The sequence below is a fragment of the Cyprinus carpio genome, chromosome A23 (genome assembly GCF_018340385.1).
Source record: "Cyprinus carpio isolate SPL01 chromosome A23, ASM1834038v1, whole genome shotgun sequence".
NCBI lineage: Eukaryota > Metazoa > Chordata > Actinopteri > Cypriniformes > Cyprinidae > Cyprinus > Cyprinus carpio.
The window spans coordinates 10134331-10147776 of record NC_056594.1 but is presented as its reverse complement, the minus strand read 5'-3'; the positions used below and the strand labels follow the sequence as shown (position 1 = coordinate 10147776).

Here is a 13446-nt window from a genome sequence, read left to right as displayed (position 1 = left end):
TAGATAATTTACATTTGTGTAATCTTTAGAAGACAAAGAGCAGGCAAGAGCACACATATCGATCTCAACTGGGTGCTCGGCTAAGAAGCAAGTGGAAAAAATTATTTAAATGTAAAGTCGGCAACACCAAAACTCCAAAAGTATCAAAGATGTACTCGCATAGAGTGTGACGTTTCGAGCACGTAGGCTCTTCATCAGACTTTAGAAGTTATTGTCTGTTAACACATTGATGACACTATTGTTTAAAAGCACATCTTTTGGAGAAAGCCAGGAATTTTAATGTAAAACATTTCTCAGGCTGAGCTGTTATGTTTGTGACACTGCTAAACAAAACCTGAAGCCAATAGAGAATCAAGCCCTCAGACAACAAGGAGAGGTGAGTAATAGATGTGTGCTTCCTAATCTTTTTATTTTTTAAGTATGCTGCACAGTTTCCCAAAAGCATTTTACAACACAGATAACATCTTGTAACACTAGAGGAAATAATATATGTTTAAAATGAATTTATTTGTTAAATATCTGGTTGTTACATGCAAGCACGCTATCCACAAGACAACATTCCCTCAGTAGCAGCTAAGTGATGCTCATACTTCTGTTGAAAAAGCAACAGGGAGAACACAGTAGCACAAAGAATAGTTAGAAGGGAAGGGAGCACACATTGTCCCTTCAACCTGAATCATTACGCTACTAAGAAGAGTGCGGCGCAGAGCATGTTGGATGTTGCTCTTCTGATGGTGAACTCCTCTCAGCTGAAGACAGTGCTGCATTCAGGAGCACAGCACCGCTTCTATGCTCCTCTCATCGCTCTGATCTCACTGCAGGTCACTGTTGGCCTCCTCATCTTCATTGGTAAGTTATTATTTCTGGAAAGATTTTTTTTCTCTGCTGTAATTTCATAATTTAACAATGTGTTTTCTGTTGTTCCCTTCAGTGAAGTATGACCTGAATGATGTTAGGATACAGCCGAGGCTAAACACAATGAATGACACGGCAACTGTTTTTGTGTTCTTTACTGTTCTTATCAACATCTTCATCACAGCATTGGCATTTTTTATTTTTTTAAGTCTTTATGATTTAAAATGAGTGTTATGTCTGGACATCTATACGTTAGTCTTTACAATACATTAATTATAATACTATACTGACTTTAAATCGGTTCCGTTTCAGAAGCAGCATCTGATATGGCAGTCCCTTTGAATATTTTACTTTTTCACTGTAATAGTCAAAAACGTTTTTCTGCCAAGCTTTGAGCTATACAGATGTGTTTTTATGAATACCTTCACTTTAATAAAGCACTAATATCATAGTAAATGTGTAATTTGATGTTCTTCACAAGCTGTCCTAAGTTGAATTTCTAATGTTACTGTTTATTCACTCCCTTGACAGCAATCAACAAATAAAAAAAAATGAACAGAGTTTGCAATGTAATATTAACAGACATTTGCTGTCCCTCTCCTAGAGCCTTTAAACTGTACCAGAAGTACATGTATGGAGTGAAAAGTCAATAAATACAGGGAAAAAAGCTTACACAAATGTCACTTTATTAGATATCATTTCAAAGGCATTTTTTTAAGACAGTATATTTTTTCAAGCAAACATATTTGAAATTCAAGAAGTGTTTGAACATTTTTTTGTGTGTGTGTTCAATTAATTAGCAAAATGAGAAAAGCTTTAGAATAAACATTTGTTTGCACATAGCTGTCAGTATCTAAGTACAAATCAATAACAATGATACACATACATTGTTTTTGGTTGTCAAAAAAAAATCAATAGTATATATATATATATATATATATAATAAAAAAGGCATTTTGGTAGTGTCAACATGTCAGGGGTAAGCAGTAGTAGGATAGTAATGAATCTGTTTAATAAAAACATTTTTTTTTCATTTATATCCTTAATTTTCCATAATAGTAATGAGGCACTGAAAGCTTGTTCTATTGTGCATATAGTCTTGGCTGAAAGGGTTGTTGCATTGTGCCTAACAATGGCCTTTAGCTGTAACTATCATTCACAAACTAGCACACCCTTGTGAACTTTATTGCTCAAATCTCTTCGGTTTTAAATTCAGCACCTTAGAATTGATTAAGAGTGTTTAACACCGAAAACAGCAAACTGAAATGGTTTAGCAAACACTGCTCTACAGAATGTCCCAAGAACACAAGCCCTAAATACACTGCCACAGCAAAAGGATTTTACATACAATTCATAAGAAAATAAGCTTTAAAGACTTAAATGCCCCAACTATCATAACAATTCAGAATTTTCTTAATACGGATAGTCTTCCACATCTGTACCTGTTTAATTATAAAAACGCAAAAAGTATTTGAATAAAACTTTATGCATTGTGCACAAGTTCATGGTTGTACGACAACTGGCACTAATCTTCACTATCTGTACTCATATAGAATATTAATTCTTAAGCTCTTATTCCAGGCTATATTTGGGGCTGATGAACATATTTAAAACTTCACCATTCTTCTACTGAACGCTTTTAAAGGGGGTCTCCTCTGCAGGCTCCATGCATGTGTACACATAATAAAGAAACACAGCAATGATAAGAAACACCAAGACACGAAGCCAGCCCGGCACCCCTCCAGATTTGCTGGTGTCTGGACTGGATGGACCACGCTGCATGGATGTGGAGACTGACGGGCCTAGCCGAGAAGAACTCTGATAGGACGTACGAGCTGGGCTGATAATTGGCCTTTAAAATAGACAAGAAGGACATTTCAATTATTTTCGAGTATGGTTATTATGCTACAGTATTACAGCTGAATTGAAGTAACGTTGCAGGAGAAGACGAAAATACGATAATCGTTAAATAATATTATTAAAAGAAAAACTCACTCATTGGTATAGCCTATGTCGTCATTTCTGTAATCAGTCAGCTTTGACCTCTGTATGCTGTGGAGAGAAAGCATATATCAGTTACATTCAGGTGGAAACCACTTTTAAGGTGGAAACCACTTTTAAGCTAAAAAAAATAAATAAAATAACTAGATGAAAAGGAAATGAATGAATGAATCTCACTTGTGGGTAAAATCTGCATCGGTGACCTTTGACCTCCTTGTGCTGGGGAGAGATCACACATATACAATTACTGTAAGCATATCAGAAGGATATTTGTGATCTGAGCAAGACATTTTAATAGACATTATGATTGTGATTACTGCATAATATCAGGGTTTCTGCAGGTTTTATTTTTTTAGTGTATGTTCTGTACTTCAAAGTTTGAAAATACGACTTCCAATCAATTCCTCTTAATTTTTTAATTAATTCTACAAAAATAGAATATGGAAAAAGTTTTCATATCCTTTTGAAATGTACAGTATCTGTTCTTGTTTTAAGCATAAACTCACTTAATTTTGTTACAGTTCTCAAGACTTTGATGTATCCTGATTTAGTTTTTTTTATTGGAAAATAAAAATACTGAGAAAGGTATTTATTTTTAACAACGCATGCTAAATCTCATACCATGACTTTATAAATGTAAGACTTTCTACTCTGATTCAAAACCTTTTTAAGACCTTAAAGACACATTAAGACTTTTTAAGACCATACTCGGGAAAATAAAATATGCTACTTACACATCACCAGATCCATCGTGTCTGGTCAATTGTGGCTGCTGAATATAAAAATGTCTTATTAATAGGCTACACGCCTGATGATATAATCCTTCAAGTTCAGTTCAGTTTTTACTTACGGGCTGATGATAGGTAACATATTCAACTTCCTCCTCTGTGAAAACAAAAGCAAATTTTACAATTGTTATTCTACACTTCAAGTATGGGGAAAGTCAAGGACTGTCTGTTTTCTTAAGAGAAGCCTTACGTTCTTCCCGGTAGTATGTCTTGTCAGGCGAGGAAGGCTTAGCTTTTTTGGCCATGGCTTCAATCAGTTTCTTTTCATAGAGCTTCCGTGTGGATTCTGCAAAAACAAAACCGTCACCAAATCACAGCACAACTTTGCCCAGAGTCACTGAAAGACAAGCGTGCTTTAACATGCTTTCCTGAGCTAGTGATAAAATGTAATGAAGAAAAAAAAAAAAATTAAAATGTTTTAAATAAAAATAGTTTTTTTTACATACTTTTTTTTTAATTATTATTTTTTTTATAACTATATTGTTACAACTTATTCTAAAAGACTAAAGGTTTATCACATACCTACTATGGGTCCATGGTTAATGCCATATTCATTCAGCAGCTGACTGAGCTCCTTAACAGATTTTCCACTTAATGAGGACATATCTGCAACAACAGGTTTTATGTAAAGGATAAAGATGACAACAACAACACAAAAAAAAAAAAAAAAAAAACACTGAGATGACTCATAACTTCTAGCATGTAGGTAACTAGCGTTAGTAGGCCTGCTGGTTGACTGAGAAACGTAACGTGAAATCAAGCTTATTATATCTCTAAAGAAAGTCTGAAAGAACAAAACCTATCTCTCACAGAGAGATACAAATACCAGCGCTGCATAAGAATAAACAAAGTGTCGGCTGCTGTAACATCTGGGGCTGAATGTCACACATGTGCAGCCTGCAACAGCTGGAAACTTCGAGAGGTAACGTTAACGTACTCTGAACAAAAGACACGTCCTACGCAAAGATCAGGCGAACATGGCATCTTCTGTCAGGTTAAAGCAAAAGCATTCGGGAGAACAGGGGGATACGAGCGTTGTTTTTCTTGAGGAAAAAGAGTTAGGGAGGATGGTTTGTTGGGATGGTTCTAGCACGCGAAACCACTGACTCAGCTTTAACGACGCTTTTAGCGTGATTTACGATAGAAGGGTGAGCAGTAGCAAGAGTTCCGTGTGTTTTCTCAACTAAACATATACCGTCTTTATGTTTAAAAATAAAATTTGATCGTAATTGAATTACCTGAACCGATCCCAGGGCGTTAAAAAGGCGCTTTCCTGAGCTGGGCGTGTCGCGCGGAAGGAGGAGACGCACATCACTTCCTGCAGTGCCCAGGCCTGTTCAAAGCGTGATTTCTGAAGGATCACGCGACACTGAAGACTCGAGTAATTATGATGAAAATTCAGCTTTTACGGTGATAAATTACCTTTTAAAATATTATAGAATATTTAAAAATTAAAATCGTAACAATATTTCACAATATTATTTTTTACAGTATTTTTGATCAATTAATGTAGCCTCAGTGAGCATGAGATAATTCTTTCAAAAACATGTAAAATTCTTACCCACCCCAAACTTTTGTAATTGTCAATATTTTCTTGGCACATTTTGGGCCCCTAAGTACCAATTGAGCATGGTTTAAACGTCACGGCCTACCTGAGTATTGTTGCTGACTATGTCCATCCCTTTATGACTACAGTGTACCCATCTTCTGATGACTGCTTTCAGCAGGATAATGCACCATGTCACAAAGCTCGAATCATCTCAGACTGGTTTCTTGAACATGACAATGAGTTCACTTTACTCCACAGTCCCCAGATCTCAATCCAATAGAGCAGCTTTGGGATGTGGTGGAGCGGGAGAGTCACATCATGGTTGTGCAGCCGACAAATGTGTGATGCTATCATGTCAATATGGACCAAAATTCCAAAAAATTCCTCTGAGGAATGTTTCCAACACCTTGTTGAATCTATACCAAGAAGAATTAAGGCAGTTCTGAAGGCAAAAGGGGGCCCCAACCTGGTACTAGCTATACCTAATAAAGTGGCCATTGAGTGAGTGTATATATATATGTATAAATACATATAGTAGTGGTGTCAAACGATTAATTGTGATTAATCGCATCCAAAATAAAAGTTTGCCTACGTAATATATGTGTGTGTACTGTGTATATTTATTATGTATATATAAATACACTAACATACAGTATATATTTTGAAAATATTTAAATGTGTATATTTATATAATTTATATTATATATAAATATATTTAATATAGAAATATAACATTCTTTTTAAATATATACAGTACATGCATTTGTGTGTATTTATGTATTCATAATAAATATACACAGTACGCACACATATAGTACATAAACAAAAACTTTTATTTTGGATGTGATTAATCGTTTGACACCAGTAATATATATATATATATATATATATATATATAATATAATAATAATAATAATATAGAGAAAATATGATTTATTCTGAAAAAATATTTCTTATCAGTTTTCTGAATCAGCTCTATCATTTTCTCTTATCAGTTTTCTATCCTGCATGTTTTTTATGTTTAATCCAAGGGCATTTTTTTTTAATTTAAAGAGGGCATTTCCCCCCAACCTCATTAATACTTCATCTTTCATTTCAAATTCTTACATTTAATCTATAAATTCAATTATAATAATGTGATTATTGTTATCTTTACGTTATAAAATTAAATAATTTACACTGAAAAAAATACAGTTGCATTGAATGATGTTATGAGAGTGTTTTAAATATCTTTTGGAATATACAAACAAGAAACGATGGTGGAAATTATACTTTTAAGCCACATTAAAACGCCAGTAGATGCCAGTAGTGAGCGTTTAATGATTGAGTCACTGAGTTCAAACGATTCGATCAAACGGCTGATTCAGCATTCTTCATAATGTTGGGGGCAAACCCCAGATAAAAATTAAATCCTGATGATGACAGAACCATCTTTTTCGGTGAACCATCCTGACCATAACTAAGGGGCGACAGTACAACTAATCCAAGACTTTTTGAAGATAGGAGGAAAAAACCCAAACTGTTTGTTTTTGTTTTCACGTTGCCGTGGACAGACAGCGATAACATGTTCCACTGTTGACTTTTTGAAGATAGGAGGAAAAAACCCAAACTGTTTGTTTTTGTTTTCACGTTGCCGAAGCTCAGCGAAAAATTTCGATTTCGCTGCGTTCCCACACAAGTTCAAGTTTGGTGAACTCTGACCCGAATTCGTGCACACGTGAAGACGGGGGGATCAGTGGAATATCAATTCACTGGTGACCTCTCTGTACAGAAATTCAAAATAAGCGCTAATTCTTAGCCATAGCGCAGCACTGATTTACGGTCTTTAAAAGATTATTAAAAAAGTGTCAATGTCGGAGTCTTCAATGGAAACAGGAACAGATGGTACAGTGGTTGAATGAGGACACATTTATAATTTTTTTAAATGTGTATGTATTTAATATCAAACACTTTCACGCCGAGTTATCATTACATGTTGTGATAACTGAGGGGAGACCGTTACCTGCTCCCGCCCATATTCGCAGCGGTGTCCGAAAAAATTTCGCACGTTCAAAGTCTAGTGTGACCGCCCCTTTACTAATGTTGTTGTTACTTATGGGAGGGGGTTATCTTTCCTTAAATCGCCTAAGCACTGATAGCGGTAAATCTCTTTTGGTGTGGAAAAAATCAGTCAAATCACCACATTTATTCAAATCAAAGTAAATGTAAAGGCCCTCACAAGGTGGTCAAAACTTTCCTCAACAGGGGCCTGAAGTAATGAACAGATCCAGGGCTCTGGAAACCATAGTCATGACACTGGGCCATACCTTATAAGGACAGAGTACAGCTGCTCATGTACAGTATCTTGAGTCAGCTGCATGCCAGCCTAAGACGTCAACCTGATTTACTTACTCTAAAGATTTCTTTAGCAGCCAGAACTGTGATGAATCAGTAACTAAGCAAATACAGTAGTGGCTGTTTTACTTTTTGTGCCAGTGTTCATCAAGCCATGTTTTCTAAATGGTAGGTCTTTTAGTAGTACATTTAGTTTATTTTTACATTGACAAACAGAAGCTGTAATCTTTTCTTCCCAATTGTGGCTTGTCTCCGGGTGAAATGGCTTCCTGAACTTGGTTTTGGCATTGTCATTTAATTTAATAATAATAAAAAAAATTGATAACTAGAGACCATGAATTTAAAGAAAAAAAAAAGTATGTGCATGGCTAAAGAATTTATAATAAACACCGCAATATTTCATAAAAGATTTGCCCATTTAGATTTCATGGTGACTTTAAGGTAATCTTGGATGTTCTCAGAATTAATCAATTTTACTTCAAAACTTGGGTGTACGAGAAAATGAAAACATTTACACACTGACTGACAGAAAAATAGTTAAGACAACTTTATTGTGTATCAAAATACTGTAAATCAAAACTTTACTTTTTTTTTTAGACAATTTTTTTTTTAAATTCTGGAATACTGATTATACATTGACATTGGAGCACAAAGGGCTAAAGAGCTGACAAAGTGAGCGCAAAGAAGTGACATTTTGCCAAACATTACGATTTCCAAATGTGTTTTACATGACCAACAAGAACTCAAGCAGTATGCATCAAAAATCTTCCTTTCGTTACACCTTCAGCCACATGACATGGTCATCATCTTTATTCTGCTATGTAACTTCCCTTTGGTTTCTAAATCACTTGGCACACAATACCAGATTTAAAAAGCACCTAAGTGACATTTTCAAAAATGTCTTCATGGTCAAAAGGAAGTAACATGCAGCTCCGTAGATTTAAAAATATTCAAACACTCAGAAGGTCAGACCCACAGAGCTTTGGCACCAGTGTTAATTCAGTCTATGTGACTATGGTTAAGCGCCACTTCACCCAATGGTAAGTTAAATGAAAACAAGTTTGTTAAACAAGCGGCTGAATCACATCTATATTTCTTCTGCTACTAGCAATGGTTACTCTGTACAGTTATGACTGGAACAGCAGTCTCCTAAACCAGGCAAAACATACTAGCAGCTACTCTGTGTAAAGGACAAGATCAGTAACAGACCAAACACGGAGAAAAAAGCAAAAGCCTCTGATTTAAAAGATTACAGAATGCAGCAAATGTAACAGGATCCAAAAACGACTGGCATACAGTGACAAGGTGCTTCTTTTAAATGCCCCTCTTACTCGAAAGCTAAATAGTGGTGCAGGAAAATACTGGATAAGAGGATCATAAAAAGGAAGGAGGACAAGAGAGTTTTCAGTGTTCATGTATTTGATGTTGGCAGGAGCCTCAGATGGTGTTGGAGGTTTTGGTGGAGAGCCATTAGACTGTGATGTGATACGGGCTCCCGGGAATGTGCTCATCGCCCCATTTCACCACCAGGATGTACTCTCCTTTCTCCTTCAGCTGGTAGGACACATTATAGAGACGGTTACCCAAGTGTTTCACCAAGATCTCTTCACAGGGCACTTTGGGCCCATCCACTCCAACCAGGAGCATGTTCCTCCCTGAGTGGACAGACGGAAATACAGAGTCAAACGTGTGCATTGAAATGGAAAGGAATGTTTAATAGTTAGGTTCATTGTTCATATTCATCCATCTCTTGCCCATACCTGCTTTACTACAGTCCACACTGAAAGTGTTCTTCTGTCCTATGAAGCCCTTGTTGAGTCCCAGACCCTTGGCAACTACACGGCTGGCGTCAGAGCTGCCCCAGCCTGGTGCTGCCTGCTGGCTGGTCGTCACGCTGCGGGTCACAGGGTCAACCAGTACTGATGAAGTCTCATGCATGCTGTGGCTATTGACCAGTCGGGAGCCTGCAAAGGACACATTTGAAATTACGCACAATAACATTTCTGCCCACCACCAGTTAGATACCATGATAAAACATTTAAGTTGACAAATGAAGCCAAAAACAAACATAAAAATTAAAACATACTAAGATAAAACACGGTTTGTAATTGTTACAAGTTATTATCATAAAACTGAACCTTAAGCATTCTTTTTTTACCTGTAATTTTAGCTTTGAACGGGCTGCCAACAATATGGTATGGTCCACCATATTTGATAGAAATCAGGTAGTTTCCAGGCGCCATAGGTGTGTAGGTGACCTTGTAGCCCTCTGGGCATTCCTGACAGTCCATCTTCACCTTGGAAGGCCCATCGATGGTCACTGCCAAAGCACCTGGGCCAGCTGAACTTGTGTTCACAATGAATTCACACGGAGATCCTGAGAGGGCAGTGGTGTATGGTCAGTTGCACACACTGACAACTATGAAAGATCACCCAATACATGATATCTAAAGCTCTTTGTACCAGTGGTGCCTCCCTCCAGACCAGCTCCATAAGCAGACACCATTCCTGGGTCTCCCGCCTGGCCAGTTTCACCAACTCGGATCTTGAAGGGGCTTCCAGGGATGTGAGAGCCATTGAATTTCACATCTATCAGGTACAGGCCATTCTCCCTGGGGATGAATCTCACAGCATACTTATCTGTGAGGAAGGGCGGCAAGAGGAAAGCAGCTGAAGATAAATTACAACTATTTCTTGGCACCAACATTACATATGGTAGCCGTGAGGTAATCAAAGTAATATCATTTAAGTCCTTTTTGAAGCTCTTAATCTTTATCCTGGATGCTTAATTTCCAAAAATAAAATCTATAAGTGTGAGTATACAATGCAAAACAGTCAAACCAAGCCATCGTTACCTTCATCGATCTCTGTAACACAGCATTCCTCAAGCGCTCCAGATGGGCTGTGAACTTTGGCATCGATGACTCCCTTCGCCCCATTTAGGCTCACAGCAAAAGAGGCTGGCTGGTTCACCTTTAATCCGGACTCCTGCATTAACACGACACTGCCACACTCAACCAAGGATCAAAAACTGCATAAAAATCTGACACTACAAACATGCGACAGTCCCTCGCCTACTACGACTCTCCACATCTCTTACCTTCAGGCTAACAGGATTAAAGAGAGAGGCTTTGAGAGACCTAGAAATGAAAGCCCAGCACCCCCAGCAATTCGAAAAAGGAAATAGTTCAAAGTCACAGAACAGAAAGACAAATGAGCCTCTTTTGCCCTCTTTAACCCTTTAGCCTATCATTTCCATCCATGGTGGTGGTAGGACTGTTGGGAGCCTTTAGGACAAGGCACGAGAAATACAAACAGTCCTTCAGTATCCCAGAAACCCCAGCACAGCCCATGAACACAGCAGCAACTGATAACTGTGGGCTTTATGGTGTGATTGGTGTATGCAACCTTTGACTTCATTTATCAGTGGATGAAAAAAAGTAAATGATGTACCCTTTATGCAGCTACCGAATGTGTATGTATGTGAGAGTATGTGGTGTAGTATGACTTTTACCTCTCCTTTTCCTGTACTTGTGGCAGTACCATGACATGAAGCTAAGTTTGATTTGCTTAATGTGAGGTAATGTTTTAACTGTCATTGTAGCTGCTGTGCCAAGGGTTGACTTGGAGTTTTTTTGGGTGGACAAATGTCTGTCTTTCTCGAAGCCTCACCTGAAGACTGGCAACAGTGAGACGGCGGGCTTCATCAGATGGCGAGGCCACAGGCACCACAAATGGACTGTCAGGGATGTGCTCATCATTGAACCTGATGGATACTTCATAATCGCCTGAAATGGATTAAGACCAGTCAGCTTAGACACTTATAACTTTCCATAAGAATGAACAAACTTCCTGAAGTGTAAATGTGTTATATACAGGGAGAGTCCAGAACAAAAGCCTCACCAGGCTCCTGGACAATGTAGGAGACACCGCTGGATCCATCCTTGCGGTCTTCAAAAGCAATCTCTGCCTTGCTGGGTCCCTCGACCGCAATGGACAGACCACCAGCTCCTGCTTCACGGGTCCAAATGCTAAACTCAGCTGCACATAGGGAAAACATGAAGCATTGAGGTGAGGTCACATTTATTATTGTTCTGGGAATTTTTACGGGTGAAATCCAGTATTTTCAATCGTATTCCATGCAACTGTGATTTTCACTTGGAGGTGAAAGATATCCCAATGCAGATTTTGCATCGGGTTCAAGTTGTTCATGCCATCTCATACCTGGTACACCTGCTTCTGCTCTCTCTAATCCTGGGCCTCCAGCACGGACCTTATGGGCGCCTCCCTCTCCAAGAGGACCCACAGTGAACTGGAAGGGGGATCCTGGGACATGTTGACCTTGATACTTCACACTGACCGTGTGCACACCCATCTCTGTGGGCACGAAGCGAATGCAGTACGTGTTGTTTTCTCCCTCCATGATCTCTGCCTTGTGTACTTTGCCAGATGGGCTGGTCACCTGAGCGGTCATGTCTGCGATGCTGATCTCTGTGGATCAAAAGCACAGAGGGAAACAGATGTAGGTGCGTTATTAATGATCATGTTAATATTTTTCCCCACAAGTCTTACCAGGGATCTTCAGGCTGAGGTCGCACTGGCTGCCAACATTGGCCACAGAGGCAGCTTTTCTTCTGCGGGTGATGCTCTCTTTCATCCGACCCTCTCCTGTCACTTTGACCGTAAAAGCACTTCCTGTTGGAAGAGCATAACGGCTGAAGTTTAACAGTCAGTTTAATCATACATCAATAACTGACCAACTAAAACTGCCATTCTGAAAGTACAGCACTGCTAATAAATACCTGGAACATGCTGGTCTGCAAATTTGATGTTAATTATGTAATTTCCTGGTTCAGTTGGGCAATATGTGACTTTGCAGGTGCCATCTTCCTGATCTTCAGTGTTGATATCTACTTTACTGGGTCCCTCAATAGACAAACTGAGTCCTCCATATCCTTAAAATAAACACAAATAATTGAATTAAAAAAAAACAAATACAAATAAATACAAAAAAAAAAAAAATGTACAATGAATCCAACATTTTTGCTTTTGAACATGTTAATTACCTGCATCTCTGGTGTCAATGATAAATTCTGCAGGCTCAAAGGTACGGGCTTCACTCAGGCCTTGACCAGTTACACGCACACGGCTGGCATCACCAATCTCTGATTGTTTGATCATGACTGAGATGGGGCTACTAGGAATATGACGTCCATTTTTCTTAATGTTAACAAGATGCTCTCCAATTTCCTTGGGCACAAAGGAGATACCTTGAGAGAAGACACCAGTAATAGATCCGATTAGAACAACTGCAGACTTCACACTTGTTAAATGTGACATTTCATTCCACATACTGTCACTTCCATCGATACACTTACCCACATGCCCATTCCTGAGCATCTTGAGCAGACACGGCTCCTCCCGGCCAGAGGGGGTGGTGAGAGACGCGGTCAGCTGGCTGAGGTCCAGCTCGCCGATGTCTAGAGGGATGTCAGCCGCTGAGCCCACCTTCAGATGAGACATGCGCATCGAGTCGTCGCCTGTGGACAAACACAGAGTTCAAACAATGGACATAAATGGACTTTTTTCCCATCTAAATATCATAGCAGCTCTTAAAGCACCTGTGATCTTGGCCATGAAAGGGCTGCCGGGGATGTGCTTGTCATTGTACTTGACAATGATGTTGTAGTCACCAGGAAGAACAGGGAGGTAAGACACAGTGCAGGTACCATCCTGATTATCAGTGCAGCTGATGTCTGCCTTTGATGGACCCTCGATGGCCAGAGACAGACCACCTAATGAACACACAACAAATATTGCAACCAGCTTTTCATTTTGGGCCATTCAAATTAATTTAAGGTCGTCTGTTAAAAACCAGCGACATTACTTACTACTCTAAATTAATGGCTTAACCAATAG

General features: G+C 38.6%; 1 protein-coding gene and 1 pseudogene across 2 annotated transcripts; both read right to left on the bottom strand.

Moving 5' to 3' along the window:
- Positions 1–1524: 1524 nt before the first annotated feature.
- Positions 1525–5024, bottom strand: LOC109048752 (emerin-like). Of its 2 annotated transcripts, none has more exons than XM_019066426.2 (8): positions 4883–5024; positions 4167–4250; positions 3835–3930; positions 3707–3741; positions 3591–3628; positions 3034–3075; positions 2851–2907; positions 1525–2707 (listed from the first exon to the last, which is right to left on the bottom strand). In XM_019066426.2, exons 2-8 carry the CDS (start codon positions 4246–4248, stop codon positions 2482–2484), a joined length of 576 nt encoding a protein of 191 aa, XP_018921971.1. In that variant the 5' UTR covers positions 4249–4250; positions 4883–5024; the 3' UTR covers positions 1525–2481. The 2 variants fall into 2 exon arrangements, with proteins under 2 accessions (XP_018921971.1, XP_042568935.1); XM_042713001.1 differs by lacking the exon at positions 4883–5024 and adding an exon at positions 4582–4659.
- A 3026-nt stretch (positions 5025–8050) lies between these two features.
- The window catches only part of LOC109048732, a 42332-nt pseudogene continuing 36936 nt past the window's right edge, over positions 8051–13446 (bottom strand).